Source organism: Durio zibethinus, chromosome 12, assembly GCF_047325235.1.
Source record: "Durio zibethinus cultivar Kanyao isolate XHJ-2024 chromosome 12, ASM4732523v1, whole genome shotgun sequence".
In the NCBI taxonomy this organism is placed as follows: Eukaryota; Viridiplantae; Streptophyta; class Magnoliopsida; order Malvales; family Malvaceae; genus Durio; species Durio zibethinus.
The window spans coordinates 24,138,301-24,157,999 of record NC_143173.1 but is presented as its reverse complement, the minus strand read 5'-3'; the positions used below and the strand labels follow the sequence as shown (position 1 = coordinate 24,157,999).

The window sequence follows — 19,699 nt, the reverse complement described above, 5'->3', positions numbered from 1 at the left end:
CACCGTATTTATTAGATTTGTTAACGGATTGGACTGCCGGTCGAGAATAAATTTTCCAACTTGATCTCAGACCGGTCTTAAAATATTTTATTATTAAATAAATTGTTTTTATTTCATTTTAATTAAAAAATGTATTAAAAAGTATGAAATATTAATAAAAATTTTTAAATTCATGGTGTGAGCCCGGACCGGATTATGGGCAAAAAATTTGACGTTATTGTTCGGTAATTCCTTCAAAGTCTTTCAACAAGCGATGTTATAAACAATAAATGAATGTTATAAATGAGAGCATGGAATTAACTTAAAGGAGGAGTAATGTACGAAATTGGAAAATATATAAGTACAACAAATTGAAATATGGACACTAGAAAGAAAATTGCACCTCTTTAATTTCCCATTTGCTTATAGATGATTAAAGTATTCTCGGTATAATTAAAGTTTTTAAAGGTATGCCATATTAATTACCTCTTTTAAATATAAAGTTTTAGTATGAGCTTGAATTTGATATATTTAAATATGTTTATATTAAAAATATTACTAATATATTTAAAATAAAATTTTATAATTTAAAATATATTTTTAAATGAAAAGTTTGACCTTAAAAGAAATTTTGTCTAAGCCTTAGCTTCAGTTGAGCCAGATTCTCGTATGGAGTATAACAGACCGGACCACACCACATGATTAATGGACAGGTCTAGTGGCAATAAAAATGATATCATTCTTTAGATTTAGCAAACCGATGAACCCATGAAATATTATATTAGGGTAAGTCCAGTGTACCCTATCAGGCTTAATTAGGTATTTCTATAATTTATAAGGGTAATCCAGTCCAATTAGTTTTTTAAAAAAAGACCGTCCGATTAACATTCCAAAAAAAGTACCCGTTTGATTTAGCACCACCAACTCCACTGGAGCGCCTCCTTCAAAAATTTCAAATCTCATTAGAAAGCCCGCTCTCTCTTCAGATTTCATTTCACCCACAAACCAAACCCAAGCCAAAAAAAAAAAAAAGAAAAGAAAAAAAGGACCAAATTCAAAAAGCGAACCTAACAGTAACATAACAACAACAAAGCCAAGCAGAAAAAAAGAAGAAGAATCGAAAATAGGTTCGTGCGATTCTCCTCTTCGACGATTGAAAATGTCGGGGCGCCACGAAAAAGAGAAAGGTGTCAACGTTCAAGTCCTCCTCCGTTGCAGGTTGTCGCTTCTTTTTAACTCTCCTTTCGGCTTACGGTTTCTTAGATCCTCTGATTTCATTCGATTTCATAGATTTTTGATTTTTTTTTTTGGGAAATAAATAACACTTTATAGGCCGTTTAGCGAAGAGGAGTTAAGGAACAATGCGCCGCAAGTGGTGACGTGTAATGAGTACCAAAGAGAAGTCGCCGTTTCTCAGAATATCGCCGGGAAGCATATCGATAGAGTCTTCACTTTCGATAAGGTTTTCTTTTTTTTTTCTTTATTCTTTTATTTTTGTGATTGATTTTTAATTAATTAATATAATTATTGGATTTTTTCTACTGTAAATATTGAATTTGTCAATGGTTTCTTAATTTTAAACAGGTATTTGGGCCATCGGCCCAGCAGAAAGATCTATATGATCAAGCAGTGGTTCCAATTGTGAATGAAGTTTTAGAAGGTTTTAACTGTACTATTTTTGCTTATGGTCAAACTGGTACTGGAAAAACTTACACTATGGAGGGTGAATGCAAAAGAGCAAAGGTAATATAGATATATTATCTGTAATTTTAGCTTCAAAACCGTTTCATTGTATTCCCTTTGCGTATTTATGCTAAAAAAATGTGGCAGACGGGTCCTAATGGGGAATTGCCAGTGGAGGCAGGGGTTATACCAAGAGCTGTTAAACAGATATTTGATACATTGGAGAGTCAGAATGCGGAGTACAGCGTGAAAGTTACGTTTTTGGAACTGTATAATGAAGAGATTACTGATTTGCTTGCGCCTGAAGAAATTTCGAAAATTGCTTTGGAGGAGAAACAGAAGAAGCAGTTGCCACTTATGGAAGATGGGAAAGGTGGTGTTCTTGTGAGAGGATTAGAGGAAGAAATTGTTACAAGTGCTAGTGAGATATTTACTTTGCTTGAAAGAGGGTCCGCTAAGCGTCGTACTGCTGAGACTTTGTTGAATAAGCAGTCAAGGTAATGCTTCTTTTGTCTGCATTTTATGTTTCAGTGAAGTTAAGGTTTTTTCTCTTTTTGTTGATTGAAACATGGTGGTGTATTTCAGTCGATCGCATTCTCTATTTTCTATTACAATTCATATTAAGGAAGCTACTCCAGAAGGTGAAGAACTTATAAAGTGTGGGAAGCTGAATTTGGTTGATTTAGCAGGATCAGAAAATATATCTCGTTCTGGTGCTAGGGATGTATGTATTTTTTATGTATTGGCTAATCAATTTGAAAGTTCTAACAAAATATAGCTTTTAGCTGAAATAATTAATGCTTTTTTTTATGTTGATATTTTCAGGGTCGTGCAAGAGAAGCTGGTGAAATTAATAAAAGTTTACTTACTTTAGGACGAGTTATAAATGCTCTTGTGGAGCATCTTGGGCATATTCCGTACAGGTTTGAAAAGTCTATTAGAGTTGCTTGATACCTGTATTCCTTTCATGTTGATTTCTAATTATATAGCTTAATTGGAATTTAGGGATAGCAAGCTTACTCGATTACTTCGTGATTCACTTGGAGGAAGAACAAAGACTTGCGTTATAGCCACAGTTTCTCCAGCTGTCCATTGTCTGGAGGAGACCTTAAGTACACTGGATTATGCACACAGGGCAAAAAATATAAAAAATAAGCCTGAGGTTTGTTATACAAAATCATTAGTGAATAAGTCATTTTCTTTCCTTCGTCTCCCTTTTGATTGGATTTCTTGTATGTTTTTCCTTAACAACATCCAGAAACATGCTAAAATTTACAGTTGACTTGAAAATGAATGACTGCCTTAGCTTCTACCAACCATGCAGGAATTGCAGTGACTTGCAAGTCACAGCATCTAATTTGTTTGTTTTAAAGTGAAATTTTTTAGATGAAAGTTTATCTTCCTTGAAACTGATGTATTGTTTATGTTTCACATAGTACTCTGCATTCCCTCCTAGTTTCATGCATTAAAAGTTGGTATGTTATCTTCACATTTGCTTACTGTTTTTAATAAAGTACAGTGGTTTATAGATTCCACTGAAGGAAAGTAATTGTTGTGTATTATATTTTGAATGTCTAGTTGAATATAAATTGCAATTATGCAATCTTTGCCATACCAACATCCACTTGTCATTTCTTGTCTCTGCTGTGCAATTTGTTAACGTCTTAGTATGGTTATGGGCTAGTTATATCGTACTGTTCTTTGAAACAGATAGAAGGTTTAACAAGTAACTTATTGATCGCTTTATGTAGGTTAACCAAAAGATGATGAAATCAACTCTTATAAAGGACCTTTATGGTGAAATTGAACGCCTAAAGGCAGGTTAGATACTTCTTTATTGGACGAGTGTTAAAACAATCAAAATATGGGGCAACATAATATCCTCGTATAAACTACATTGACTAATATACATTGCTTTTTTGATGTTGTCCATTTCTTCAGAGGTGTATGCTGCTCGTGAGAAAAATGGTGTTTATATTCCAAAGGAGCGATATTACCAAGAGGAAAGTGAAAGGAAGGTGTGCGGTTTGACTCATATTTTACACCTATATAGAATGATTTAATTAAATATTATATTGTTCTGCTACTACCGGAGGCTGCAGCTGTGTTTGTCTATTCTCTTGATATGATTTTTTCCTATATAACTGAAGTCCCTTTATAAAGTACTCTGATTATTCTGTATACTGAATGATTTCTTTTGATTTATTCTTGTTCATGTCATCATCTGGCATTTGTTCAGGCTATGGCTGATCAGATTGAACAAATGGGTGTCCTTCTAGAAAACCATCAGAAGGTTTGCTTTTGCTTTGGTGGCATTTTTAATTTGTCGGAATAATGAGATGCTTACTGTCATTGTTTGACGTATGTGGCTTATAAGCTGTAGTCTTTTGTTTGGTTTGTTACAAACAGCAATTTGAGGAATTGCAAGATAAATATGTTGCCCAAGTTCAACAATGCTTCGATTTGAGTGGCAAACTTGAGACGACTGAGGTGAACTGTGTTAAGTGTTTTATCTGATCCTTTTATATTATGGATTGATGCTAATTAAATAGGTGGAAAGTGCAGAAAAACTTCAATGAAACCATCAAATTGCTTGCCAACTCTGAAGAAGAATTGAAGAAGTGTCACTATGTACTGAAGGAGAAAGAATTTATCATATTTGAACAGAAAAAAGCTGGTATAAATCAATGTATACTTACTTGAATTTTGGCTTATATTAAGATTTATTTTGTGCTGACATTATTTTTGAATGGTCAAAAATAGAAAATGCTCTAGTACATCAAGCTTGTGTTCTAAGGTCTGACTTGGAGAAAGCTCTTAAGGATAATGCTTCATTGTTCCTAAAAATTGGTATGTTGTTCAGTTTAGTTATTGCATATGTATGGTGTATATTAGCAAATAGAAATTTGACCCTATGATGTTTTACTTTACAGGAAAGGAAGACAAACTGAGTGCTGATAATAGAGTAGTGGTTAACAATTTTCAAGTAGAACTAGCACAACATATTGGTTCTCTTTGCAACCTCGTGGCCTCTTCAGTGTCTCGGCAAAATGAACACCTTCAGAGTGTTGAGAAACTCTGTTGTTCCTTTGCTGATATACATGATAAGGTATTGAATGGTTTTGTATTCAGGATTCTCCCTTTGAACTGACCTCCTCTGTTACTTTTTGGCTGTGTGGTAGTTCTTGTTTTGTGTTGGAGTTCAATTAGTAGCAGTGGCTGGCCTCATATTCGTTAATATTGCTTTTAGGCAATCTTGGATATGAAGAAAAAGGTGACTGCTTCAAGGGCTCTGCACGTTGCCCACATGGAGGCAGTCCAAAATGTTGTGCGATTGCACAAGGCTAGCTCCAATGCTGCCTTAGATGAAATTTCAACTCTGGCTTCTTCAAATGCACGTTCTATTGAAGAGGTAGGTGCTTAAATGTTGAGTTTGGTTATGTTTTATTTAATTTTTGTGGAGTTTTGCTTATTTTAATTGTTTACCTTTTCTTTATGAACTATGGATCAGTTCCTTTCGTCTGAGGCCAGCAAAGCAGCTTCAATGTTTGATGATCTTCAGGGTACTCTTGCAACTCATCAGGGAGAAATGGCTAATTTTGCAAGGGAACTGCGGCGGGTTTGTGCTCTAATTTTCAACTTGTCTATGAATGTTGTGATGTGTATCTAATTGCAGTACTATCACGTATCTCTCTTTATTTTTTCAATATTTCTTTTTTCTATTTTTCCCTTTTAGGGCATAGCATAGCATTGCAGGGCATGCATTTATTCTGCATTGAATTTTTTTTGTTCCAAAATATTTTTTACTTTACTGTTAATATTAGCAACATTTCCCATGGATAGGTTGCATAGCCGTAGCATAGGTAGATTTCTTTCTTCACTTGATATTAATTTCCCTTTCCTTGCGGGTTTTATTTTTGTTCGTCACCTTTTGATTAACAGAGGTTCCATGTTAGCATTGAGCAAGCAAAGGACATTTCTGATTACACCAATGGAATTCTTGATAAGCTTTCGGAAGAGTCTGCGAGGGTTCAGAATCAAGCAGTTCAAGCTAATGAAGATCAAATGAAGAGCATTGCTTGCTTCCAGAAGGCTTATGAGGTATGATACACATATTCCTATTTCCTGCCCTGAGGTATGTTGATGAAATTTCTTACTAATCATGCATATGCTATGCAGGAGCAATCAAAGTCTGATGCAGAGAAGCTTATTGCTGATATGACAAATCTTGTGTACAACCACGTTCGTCGGCAGAAAGAGCTGGTTTGTTCATTCTCTATTTGTTTTCTTTGTTTCCCTTACTCTTATTTGAAGACCAACTAATGGTTTCTCTGGCAGGTGGATGCAAGGCTTGTAGATATCAGAGAAAGTGCTGTCGCAAACAAAATATTTTTAGATGGACATGTTTCCTCCATGGAGGGTATTACAACAGATGCAAAACGAAAATGGCAAGCATTTGCTATGCAAGCAGAGAATGATGCTAAAGATGGTGCCGATTACTCAGCTGCCAAACATTGTCGTATGGAGGCACTCCTACAGCAATGGTAAGTTATGCCACGCTCATACTCTGAATCCGTTTCTCCTGCCTTTGCATTATTGACATGTCCTTTTCCTCTTTATCTTTTACTTCAGTGTGTCTACTGCTGAATCTGCGTTCAAGCACAGCAAACATGTTGAGGAATCTGTGAATAAGATGGGTAGTAAACATGTTTCAGATATTTCATCACTTATCAGGTGGGTGTTAAACATCTTTTGCAGCATTTTGCCATTGTAAATGGAAGGAAAGTTAACTCTTTTTTTTTTTCCTGGAAAGTTAACAAGTAACAATCAGTTCTATCTAGAGCTAATGCTAAAGTTTTTTATGTTGGAAAATTAGTGCACTCATATAGTTGCCTCCACTTCTGGAGTCTATTACCAAGACAATCATAAGTTGGATTCTTCTGCTTCTGTGGTATTTTGTTGTTTCCCTGAAGTTATTTTCAATATGTTTCTTTCAGGAATGCTTCTGATACAAATGAGCAGCATGATGCTGAGATTGACGGTGCCCAGATTGCAGCTGAGCAAGATGGCTTGAAGAATACCAATGATACCCTTCAGTACATTAATAGTGAGTTTCTTATTTTGTTTTCTTCTAGAGCGTAGACTGTACAGTTTATGTTTGATGCTAACTGTTGGTTCAAATATTTAAAATTAGTGTTAAAGCATCTCTCAATAAAGGGGGCGCAGTGATCATTTCATTGATTCTTCAATGTGAAGGATGTTTTAGTATTTAAATAGGGAGGAATGTAATTCATGGAAGCAACGGATTGGAAGGAAAACTTATAGTTTCTTTTGGAATTATTAATGCTTTTTAAGGTGATTGTTGCATTACATAACTCCATTCAAGGTGTAAGAATTCAACATTAATTTAGAATGCTTAATGGAGAAAAGCTGGAGATATAAACAAGTTGCAACTAGTCTCCAATCTCAATGTCCCAAAACACAAAAAGAAAAAAAGTAGCAAATAACTTTCAGTTGCTCATATTCATGAAGATTGTATAGAATAGGTATTATTGGTATATATTTTCGATTGTCTTTGGATGTCTGTAAACGTCACCCATTTCTTCTGGCGAAAGTTAGATTTGGAATCCTCTCAGGATTTATGAGTATATTTTTGTCGAATTGTCTGCAGGTATGTCAGAGCAGGAACAAGGAATTACGTCCGGAATCTTGGACTTTGTTAAAGCTCATGGTAAAAGCCTCGCTACATTCCAGGATGATCATTCAAGTCAGGCAAAATCCATCAAACAGAGAGCGGAAGAAACATTCCAGCAGAGATATTTGGTATGTTATACAGCTTATGACTTGACCATATGCTGACTTCATGTCAGAGTGAGACTTCGATAACTAAACATAGGATTCCGGCCTTCGATTGATTCCTATTTTTCACTCAAATTTTAAGCGTTGAAATTTGCATTTCGTTTAAACTTACTCTATTCGACTTTGCGCATTGTCATAAATATTGTACAGGATTACGAGCCAAGTGGGACGACTCCAATAAGAAGCGAACAAGATGTTCCAAGCAAGGGGACCATCGAATCACTACGAGCCATGCCAATGGAAGCTCTGGTCGAGGAATTTCGGGAAAACAATTCATACGAATCATTTGAGCCGAAGGAACTAAAGCCGTCACTAATACCACGCTCACCCCTTTCACAAATCAACTAAAACCGGTGTTGTTTGCTTCATTCTTTCATAATGTTCCTTGCAGATTATATTTTCTGTATCATTAGTGTAAACTGTTATTGTCATCATCTTTGGAAGATTGTAAGGGTGCATGCAGCAGTTTAAGGTGGAACTTGGAAGGTGTATTGCATATCTTAGGATCTAGTCCGAATAATCCTTTCTCAGGAATTAGTAATCTTTTGCTTTGGATAGAGGAATGTAAATTGAGCCAAAACCCCACACTTTTAAGGTTAAGTTTTCTTTAGCAGCTTTGTAATGTATGCCATTTTTGCACTCGAAATTGAAATTTCAACTTTTCTGAACCCCCATTACTTACTGCAAACATGCCACTTGTATTTATTTTTGTTGAAATTGGAAAACAAATTGTCAGACAGTTTTTAAGTTAAAAGGCTGCCTAGCTTAACCGTTGCATGTTTCCTCGTATTTACTTCAACAAAGATACGGTTTAGAAGCCGTTTAGCGTTGGTGATGTGGTTTCTAAAGTATTCCTGCCTTGCTCGTGCTAGAAAATTTTAAGAAAACAATAATAATATGAAAAAAAAAAAAAAGGTTTTGAAGCGTGCAAAATATTATTTTAAAAGTAATTATGTTTATAGAATATAATAAAGTTCTAAAAACTCTCTAAATTAGAATTATTGAAATTGGTTAAGTAAAAAAATTTATTTATAATAAATGAACAATCATTAATTAAATTAATTCAAAAAATTAATATTTTGTATAGTTATGTTTTTTTATTTAAATAAATTTTATTTAAACAATTATTTTTTTTGTTCAGATATATTTATTTGAATTAACATATTTTTCTCTTTTCAAACATGTTTATTTAGAATTAATATTTCAAAATAAAAAAATTAGAAGATTTAAAAATTAAATCTATTTGTTAAATAAGTTTAAATGCTTTAAGTGCACGAGTGACTTTTAAAATTGTTTGATTCATTAAAAAAACTCTTAATAAGCTTAAATGGCTTAATCCACTATAATATTTAGATTAATTACTTAAATAACATAAGTAATTTGTTTTAAATCAAATATAAATAATCTTTTTACTTAATGTAAGATATAACATATTCTAAATTATCAACATCTCGTACCATTTCCATGTTAAAACTCATGCAAATTCAAACCTTGCTTACCGCAAACCATGAAAGATTTTGCCATTTATCTATTTCTACACTTGATGCAGCTGCAGACACTTGAGAAACCTCCCTAAAACTCTAAACGCTGATGCAAAAACCACTGAATAAAAATTAAATTCTTATTTTGTTAACTGCATTTTTTTTAACAAAAGAGATGGTAATATGAAAAAGAAAAAAATTGTAAATGTTAAAATTTAAATCTTATATCTACTGAATACCACCTCTTAAAGATAATTAATAAATCAATTAGGCTAGTTGTTGGTTTATAGTTATTTATACCCGATGATGGTTCTATGCTTTAAAGAGAAATTGCCAAATTTTAAACTCCAAAAAAGAATTGCCCAAGTTGATAGTTGAATGACTAATAACTCATTCCACTCAATATGGCGTGCAAAAATTAGTACTAAAACTGACTTAAGAGATATACACCCAAGTCAGACTGCCTTTTCTTTTCTTTTAAGCAAGTCGAGCAACAAATTTCCTATACTAGGCAAGCTTTATTCACAGCTGCAACAAGGAGATTTCATGCATTTTCACTTTCACCAACAAAAAGGAATTCTAAATTCATGATAATAATTCAACTTTAGTGTAGTGGTTAGTAGAGTTAATTTGTGTTTTTTCTTTTATCCAGATAAATAATTCTATGCATGGATAAATCTTGGGTGTTTACAATACTCCTACTTTACTAATCATATGAACAGGAAGTAATCTAAAAATCAAGGTTAGTACTTGTCGACTTGCTAATTTTAAGAGGTTTAATTAGCTATAGGAAATATTATTATATATAGATTCATTGATCCTATCGTTAGATCTGATTTTAGAAGTTATTATCAATTTTTTTTAATTTAAGTGCAATAATTTGTTTTATTTTAAAAAGAGATTTTAAGTTTGACTCAAATATTTTTTAAAATAATAGATTTTAATCTACAAAATCAAAATTAAACTATGGAGTGTAGTTACATATAGAGAATGTTACAATACATTTATAATACTCATTCGAGAGATGGTATCAGTTCATTTCGTTTTATTTCAAGCCTTAAAATCATATTTGTATTTTGACAAATAATTTAATTATTAAAAATTATTCTTAAAATTACTCAAATAGTTTAATAACAATTTAAGAAAAATTTCTCATCTTAAAGAGTGTTCGTAAGATTAGTATCTCACTTTGAAGAGATTGCATTATGATAGTCATTAACATATTTTTTTATGAATTAATTATCCTAAAAAATAATCAATAATATCTTTCGGGTTAATAGTATTCGTAATCCTCAAACTTTAACCAAAATTCTAGTTTGGACCTTAAAATTTAAAAAGTTTTAATCAAATACATAATTGTCCAAGGTTGTCCTATTTTGGTCATTTTATCTATTAAACTGTCTAAATTAACAGTAAATGTCAGCTAATATTATGTAATAATATCAACTAGTATCTCACGTGATAGATGAGGAACAAAAATATAATTCTCTTAAAGTTTAGGAACAAAAAAATGTAACTATCTCAAAATTTTATATATTTCATATATATTTTATGAAATATTAAATTTAAAATTAAATTTTTATATTTTTTATTTCTAATGAAAAATAGTTTTTAAAAATTAAAATTAAGTTAAAAATTTAAATTCATTTTTTAAGAATTCAATATCATTTAAAAAAATTATTTTCTATTAAAAAAATTATTTTATTTATAAATCATAATAAAAATATTAATTTTATCCATAAAATATACATTTTAAAATATTAAATATCTTTTATTTTTCTTTTCCAATTTTATTTTATAAAAAGAAAAGATAAAAATAATTAAAGAAAAAATTGATTTTTATATATTTGAATTATATTTTATAAAATATTATAATTTAAAATATTTTTAATTTTTTTATGATATGATTTATCAATAAATAATATTTTTAATAGAAAATAGATTTTTAAAAATTAAAATTAAGTCCAAAATTTGAAAATAATTTTGTTAAAATTACGTATCATTTTAAAAATTAAGTAAAAAATTTTATATCAACTTAAGATATTAAATAAAAACTTTATATCATGTTAAAATATTATGTAAAAATGTTCAGATCATTTTTAAAAATAAATTTATTAATCTATTCAAAAATATAAAAACTTTATATTCATATAAAATAAAATAATTTAAAACATATTTAAATGTTTTTTATAAAACGTATCTTATAAAATATATTTAAAATGAAAATAAAAAGATATTTAATATTTTAAAAAATAAAATTTTTGGATAGAAAATAATATGTTTTATTATAACTTATGACTAAAATAATATTTTTAATAAATTATTTTATCTTAAAAATGTATTAAATTTTTAAAAAAGAAATTTGAAAATTATAACTTAGTTTTAAAATTTGAATATTTATTTTCTATTTAATACAAAAATCAATCTAATATGTTATATTATAACAAGAAATATGCAAATATAATTTTAAGTTTAATTTTTTATAAGTCATGTATGGAATATATAAAATTTTGATATAATTTTGTTTTTGGTCCTTAACTTTGAGAAAATTTTATTTTACTCATTCATTTCTCATGTAAGATGCTAGCTGATGTCATCACACGATGTTAGCTGATATTTGTCATCAATTTAAACGATTCTATTGATAAAATGACCAAAATAGGAGAATTTTGGGTAATTTAGGATTTGATTAGAAATTTATAGATCAAAATAAAATTTGGGTCAAAGTTTAGAGATTCCATATGCTATAATTTAAATCCTATAATAATTTGGTAAGATTTTATTTCGATGTATGTTCTCTGGTAAGATTTTTTTAATTCAAAATTTTATTTAATTTTAAAAAAAATTATTAAATCTTCTAATAATTTAGTAAGATTTAACTTGAAATTTAAATACTCTAATAATTTAGTACGATTGAAAAAAAATATTTTTCATAAAAATTCATTAAGTCTACCAATAGATAGAATTTAATTTGAGATTTAAATCCTTCAATAATTTAATAAGATTAAAAATATATTTTTAATTTTCTTTAAAAAAGATAAATTAAACCTTTTGATAATTTAAGAAGATTTAATTTAAAATTTAAACACTCAAATAGTTTGATAAAATTAATTTCAAAATTTATATTCAAATTGTTTATGAGATCCTCTAATAATTTGATATGATTAATGAAAAAACCTTCACTTAAAAATTTTCAAAAAAAATCGTTTTCATGTTTTTTTTTAATTTTATAATATGAAAAATTTTATTTACAATTAATTTTACCTCAAATTATAATAGCATTTTAATTGCAAATTCAATTGAACCTGCAAAATTATTTTTATTAAGAACATATTTGAATTTTTTAATTGTATTCATGTATCTTATTAACATTTTTTTTAGATTTATGCATAAAATAAAGTGAACAAATAAATGAATGAAAAACATTAAAAAAAAAAAAAAGAAAGAAGGGTAGCAAACCTAAACCTTTAGCACGTGACTTCTAGAATAATTGTCCCTAAGTTTAAATTATTGTCTTGTCCAATCTCTTTCCCCCTTTAGTCTTCTTATTTCGTCACTCCCCTTTTTGACCTTTTGTGAGCCAAACAATCCAATGCAATAATACTTTTCTTCTCTACCGACGGCAACTCAATTTCTGATGATAAAATAAAAATATATATAGATAAATATAATAAAAGTCAAATATTCAACAACTTAATTGGAAAGGAATTCAAATTCAACTGATTTGAATTTCAAATTACATAAAATTTCAATAGAAAAGTGAAAGTTATTCTTACGTATATTTTTGAAAATGAGATCGTATCTCATGTAATTACAATTTGGTAATTGATGAATTTTACCCAGGTACGAAAACGAGAATGATGTGGTCAATTGTACTATTTTTATAAATTTCTCGTGTCGATTTTATGTGAAGAACTCTATATATAAATGATTAAAATTTAACCTTTTTTTTCCCTAATACATTATCTTATATGATTGTCACTTTGAGATCAAGTACGCCTTAATCTATCATGATGATCACATAAACGCTTAATTGGTTAATTAGGGCCTGATAAATGCTCGGTAACTTGTTGGCAAAGTACTCATGCCTATTTGAGCATTCTTTATATATTCTTTTTGGTAAAAATCCAAGAACTATATATGGCTGGAATCTAAAATTTTTATAAAAAACAGTCACCCGATTAATCCTTATTAACTGAGGTAAGTTTGAGTTGCTTTGACGATTGGTTATTTGTAGATCTGATAATTCATATCATATTTTGTATCAGACATGATTTTAGATACGATATGAACAATTTTGATATGAATACAATACAAATATTTAAATGACACGAATAATTTAAATATAAATATAAAATATTTATTATATATGTTACATGTAACATAATACGATTAATATATTTAAAATTAATTTATACCCATATAACATGATATGATACAATTAAATATGATTAATCTATTTATTTAAACAAAAAAATTATATAAATTAGTATTTAAACAAAAAATATTTAGAAATTAAATATTTATAATTTATTTAAACATTAAAATAATACAATAAATATGATTACTAATTTATTTTTTAATAAATTAAAATAATTTTTTAATTTTTTTATGTTACGAATAATATTGTATTATAAGTGTATCATTATTATTTAACATAAATATAATATAAATAATATTATATTTTAATCATATCGACACAATTAAGATATGAAACATAATTACATTAAAATTATATATGTACATTTATATCATTTTTATATCATATTATGATATTATATTTAAAATTATCGCATCTAACTATTTATTTTGGAAATTATGACACACTGGCGTGGATGTGCACCGTGGCCATTTCATCTAAAGAAGTGGCTCGTTAGATGTTCAAGAACCATGATGTGGAGCTTGCGTTGTGGGGGCGCAAAATTACGAGGGCCATTAAGGGTCTATTATTTTTTAGTTATTTTTATAATAAAATATTATATTTATATAATTAATTATTATATTATTATATAATTAATTAATAAATTATAACTTAACCAAACAATTAAATTCATATATAATGAAATTTGAACCAAAATTTAAAGATTTAAAGATTTCTTTCATACGATTAAACCAAAATTTCATTGACTATATCATAACAATTAAAGCTTCTAGAAAGGCAAAAAAGTAAAAAAAAAAAAACTGTAATAAGAAGATAATGAAAGAAATAGTCGGCGCATGATGACATCTAGTTGGAAATCAATTAATGGTAGTTGAAGTGAAGATATTTCATTTTAATTAAAAACTTAGAATATCCGAAGTGTTATAACAATATTTACTTTTTAAAAAAATTGTATAATTTGCATTTCCCTTACTATAAATAGTTCATCTTGATTGTATAAAAAAGTAAATAAACTTTTCCCATTAGCCTTCTTGTTAATCTCTAAAATGTCAATCTGATTCCTAGGTTTACCTTTGAGATCTTTAAAAATTTTTTGGATTTTATAATTTTCATTTTATTCTGTCATTAATATTTAAAAATACTTTAATTTAAAATAATAAAATAAATTAAAATTATTATATTTAATAATAACAATAAAAAAATTTAAATTTTAATTAAATCAACATGCATTAATATCAAATAATAAAATTATAAAATATTATAAATGAAAACAAATAAAATCAACCTGCATTAATATTTTATCAAATAAAATAAAATAAAATCATATTTAATGAAATATAAATGTCTCAATCAAATATAAATTAATAAAATATTTTATTTCATTAATTTAATTATAGAGAATTAATTTGATATATTTGTTTTATATATTTACACATGAAATACGTCATGAAATACATCAATTACTCAAATAGATATTGTATTTAATCAAATATAAATGTATCAAATAATTAATTAAAGAATCCACTATTTTTAATTGTAATTGTAGTATTTATTAATTTATTAATTATATAATGATTGATTTAATTTGTCAAATTAAGAAAATTTTAAAATTTTAATACTTTTAATATTAATTGAATTGAGAGTGATTTAAAATCAATAATAAAAACATAAATATAATCAATTTAATTTTTTGAATTACAAGAAATACATCATTAAATATATCAATTACTCAAATGGATACTATATTTAATCAAATATAGATATATCAAATAATTAATTAGAGAATCCACTATTTTATAATCAATTTATTTTTTTGAATTATATTTGCTTTATATATTTACACATTAAATACATCGATTACTAGATACTATATTTTATCAAATATAAATATATCAAATAATTACTTATAGGAATAACTATTTTATAATTGTAATTATAGTATTTATTAATTATATGTTGATTGATTTAATTTGTCAAATTAAGAAAATTTTAAAATTTTAATATTTTTAATATGAATTAAATTGAGAGTGATTTAAGGTCAATAATGAAAACATAAATATAATCAATTTAATTTTTTAAATTATTTTTATATTAAACATGTTTGAAATACAATAAAATACATTTATTAGATATCACGTGGCTATTTTTAAGGCCATCCACATGTCAATATTTTAAGCCGTTCACATAAGAATTTTTTTATTTTTATCTAAAGCTTTGGCTTTTATATATTTATATAATATTAGTAAATTATAATTTAACTAAATAATTAAATTCAAGTACAATAAGACTTTAGCTGAAAATCTTAAGATTTTAAGATTTTTTTCTTACCATTAAACCAAAGTCTCATTGACTATACCATAACAATTAAAGCTTCTAGAAAGGCATAACATTTAAAAAAAAAAAACTGTAATAAGAAGATAATGAACGAAATAGTAGGCGCATGATGAGATTATTAGTTGGAAATCAATTAATAGTAGGTGAAGTGAAGAGATTTCATTTTAATTAAAAACTTAGAATATCCAAAGTACTATAAAAATGTTTCCTTTTTTCAAAAATTGTATAATTTGCATTTCCTTTTCAATAAATAGTTCATCTTGATTGTATAAAACAGTAAATAAACTTTTTCCATTAACCTTCCTGTTAATCCCCAAAATGTCAATTTGATTCCAAGTTGGTGTGATAATGGATAGTAAATAAATAGATATTTATTATTATTTGATTTGTTTATATTGAATTTGAATAATTAGAAATAGATAATTAAAGGATTCAAATAAAAAATTTACTATCTGTGATAGATTCAAAATGGATAAAAATATTATTTCTTGAATAATTAATATATGAATTCATTTAAGTTTTAATAAATAATAATAGATATATTTATACATAAATTTGTTATCCGTTTATATATGTAAAATATATAAAATTTTATATTTATTGAAGATTTTAAACCTTAAAACTAACTTTTATTTATTAGTAATTAAGAATGAACTTAAATTTAAAATTAAATTTTTATTTATTTTATATTTTGACAAAAAAATTAAATAAATAAATATTTTAATGGATTCGGATATTCAAATGGATAATGCTTATTTAAATATATTTAAATTTGGATAAAAATATTAAAATTAAATAAATTAAATATTATAAATATTAAACGAATTCGAATATGAATATCTATAAAATAACGGATATTCCTTCCATTGCCTTCCTTATTCCTTTTCTCAAAAATTGTATAATTTTCATTTCCTTTGCAATAAATATTTCAACTGATTGTAAAAAACGGTAAATAAAAATTTTCCCATTAGTCTTCATGTTAAACCCCAAAATGACAATTTGATTCCGGAGTGATTTCATCTTTGAATATTATAGCATTTCACAGTTTTCTTAAACATAACTTTATCTATTTATAAATAGATTGCCATAGCTTCATTTCTGTATTCATTGACAATTATCAGAAAGTGGTGTGCTCGTCAAAAATGGCCGCAACTTCCAGCTATGACCGATTGAAGGAACTGAAAGAATTCGACGAATCCAAAAGCGGAGTTAAAGGTCTCTCAGATTCTGGCATCAAAACCATCCCTGATTTCTTCAAACATCCGCCACAAACTCTCCCCGATGTTAAATCCAAATCTTCCGAAGCAAGAACGAAGACTATCCCAGTTATCGACCTGTCCAAGGTAAACACCCCTGATCACCACCAGGAAGTCGTTAACCAAATCAAAGAAGCCGCCAAGTCATGGGGTTTCTTTCAAGTGATCAATCATGGAGTACCCATATCAGTACTCGAAAAGACTATCGAAGCTATCAAAGCCTTTCACGAGCAGCCACAGGAAACCAAATCAAAATACTACAAACGAGAAGAATCGCATGGAGTAATGTATACTAGTAATAATGATTTGTACAGGGCTGAGGCTGCCTGCTGGCTTGACTCCTTGAAAGCTTGGATGGGACCAAAGCCATTGGACCCGGAAGAGTTGCCGGCCATTTGTAGAAAAGAGGTGATTGAATGGGATTTGAGCGCTACGAAGGTGGCTGAGACGGTGATGGGGTTGTTGAGTGAAGGTTTGGGGTTGGAAGCTGGCAAGTTCAAGGAGCTGACGTTTAGTGAGGAAAGGGTTTTGGTGGGGCATATCTATCCGTATTGTCCACAGCCAGATTTAACTTTGGGGATAGCATTGCATACGGATCCAGGAGTGCTGACGGTGCTGTTGCAGAATCAGATTCAAGGGTTGCAGGTTAGGCATGAAGATGAGTGGGTAAATGTGAAGCCTGTACATGGTGGTCTCATTATCAATGTTGGTGACTTTCTTCAGGTGAAGATCATAATTCCAATATATATATATATATATATAATAGCATTTTAACATTTCATTTAACTCTTTCAAAGGTATATTATACTTCAATTTCTTCTATCTGTATTTCCAATATGTTTTAGAAAGAGTTGGGGCAATTAAAAAAAATAATGTATATATAGAATTTGATCAACATTTATTAAACAACAAAAACATAATTTGTCTTATTTTTATTAGATCATCATGTGAGGGATTTTTGAGCTTTACTTGTTAATTTTTTTTCAAACAGATCCAAATTTGTCAAATCCATTTAATCAGCAGGAAAATGTTGGTCAAACCACCAATCACATGGAGTATTATATTATATTATCCTTTTATTAGTGCGAGTCTTATTGTGACTCTTACGAACATATTATTTATTTTATATAAAATTTATATTTGATATATTATAAGTATATAAATTATATATATTATCAATGAATCGGACGATAACAATTCATTAATGAGATAAATTAAATGATAATATCATATTAATGAGTAAATTTATTTAATTTATGTATATTTATTTTAAAAATGGACATTTACTCAATAATAAGTTATTTTAATTTGTATACATTTATTTTAAGAGTTGATATTTATTTATTAATAAATTATTATTATTTAATACACTGACATTGTATAAAATTTTTATACTAATAATATATCAAATATAAATTTTTATATAAATATATAGACTAAACAGTATTTTGGTGTAGCTTTCTCACATTTGATTTGAAAAATTTGTAATCATAAGTCAAAGACCAACCTACCTTTTGTTACTAAAAAATTAATTTCACTTTTAGCTAAAAAAAAAGGTGCTTAGTTAGAGTAAAAATCTGCTTCGGGAAGTCTTAAATTCTGACAATTTCGTTTGTCTTTTTCCATATATATGCATGGCTTTCCAGATAGTGTCGAATGGGGAGTACCAAAGTGTGCAACATCGAGTGGTGGCCAACTCCTGTAAGGAACCAAGGATTTCGGTTGCTGAATTTTTCAATCTCTCCAAATGGAAGGGAGATGGTTACTATGGACCTCTATCGGAGTTGTTATCGGAACAGAAACCGGCAATGTATCGTGATTTCACGGCTCAAGAATTCGAGGAAAACTTCTACTCCAAGGGCCTGGATAGCAAGTCTCTCATACAAAAAATCACAATTAATTATGACTAGAATTACCATTACTAGTTGACGCAGCCATGCGGATTCTCTATCATTATCTAAGTAGACTGATACAAGATGATAAGTTTGGTGTTATAAGGTTTAGAGCTTGTATTGTGTAAGTGAGTTTCCGTTCACTGTGCACTTAAAAAATAAAATAACAATAGTAAAGCTAAAAGTTGAAAAAAAAAATCCAAAATAAAATACTATGGTTTTATGCAACGAGTTTTGGTTGGTCACTTTTGTTTTCATTTTTAAGTTATGAAGTAGACTTGTCAAACTTTACATAATAAATAATGGATTATTATGTACCCTATATTTAATTTAATCTATTAACAGTTGCATCAAAAAGTAATAATTAAAATAAAACGTTGCTAACAGTTATGATATGATAATTAGTAGAGTATTATATTTTTAATTTCAGTTATTATAATTCAATTTTTGATAATTTTAAATATAAAAATATTTAAGAAAATATAAAATTTTTTTTTGGTTCATGTAGAAAAAAAAAAGATTCGAAAAAGAAGTAAAAATAGAGACAATTTTTTAAGTATATAGTTTATATGGAATTTATATTTGTAAGTGATGGATTACTACGTAATTTTAAATTGTGATAATAACTGACAAAGTTGGTCGGAACCCAAAAACCTGTTGGAGCGAACCTGAAATTGAATCTGGGTGGATAAAAAAATGTCAAAGATAAAAATTTGAAAAAATTTGAACTCTAAAAAAATTCGATATGGACACAACCTGAATCCGTCATGATTCAAATTTACAATTGTCCAAACCTAAGATAGATTTGATCTGAAACCTATAAAAATTAAATTA

General features: G+C 28.0%; 2 protein-coding genes across 2 annotated transcripts; both read left to right on the top strand.

The window, feature by feature from the left end:
- Window positions 1-913: 913 nt before the first annotated feature.
- LOC111297954 (kinesin-like protein KIN-5C) lies at window positions 914-8,206 on the top strand. Its single transcript, XM_022892566.2, has 23 exons — window positions 914-1,197; window positions 1,312-1,441; window positions 1,564-1,722; window positions 1,810-2,159; window positions 2,248-2,386; window positions 2,488-2,585; window positions 2,668-2,824; window positions 3,414-3,483; window positions 3,604-3,680; window positions 3,902-3,955; window positions 4,072-4,152; window positions 4,228-4,339; window positions 4,426-4,512; window positions 4,596-4,771; window positions 4,913-5,074; window positions 5,174-5,281; window positions 5,605-5,763; window positions 5,842-5,925; window positions 6,001-6,206; window positions 6,295-6,396; window positions 6,660-6,769; window positions 7,334-7,485; window positions 7,672-8,206. Exons 1-23 carry the CDS (start codon window positions 1,139-1,141, stop codon window positions 7,867-7,869), a joined length of 3,030 nt encoding a protein of 1,009 aa, XP_022748301.1. The 5' UTR covers window positions 914-1,138; the 3' UTR covers window positions 7,870-8,206.
- An 8,538-nt stretch (window positions 8,207-16,744) lies between these two features.
- Window positions 16,745-19,064, top strand: LOC111296867 (1-aminocyclopropane-1-carboxylate oxidase homolog 4-like). The gene is made up of 2 exons (XM_022891341.2): window positions 16,745-17,696; window positions 18,620-19,064. The coding sequence occupies exons 1-2, from the start codon at window positions 16,860-16,862 to the stop codon at window positions 18,881-18,883; spliced, it is 1,101 nt and encodes a 366-aa protein (XP_022747076.2). The 5' UTR covers window positions 16,745-16,859; the 3' UTR covers window positions 18,884-19,064.
- The last annotated feature ends 635 nt before the right edge of the window (window positions 19,065-19,699 follow it).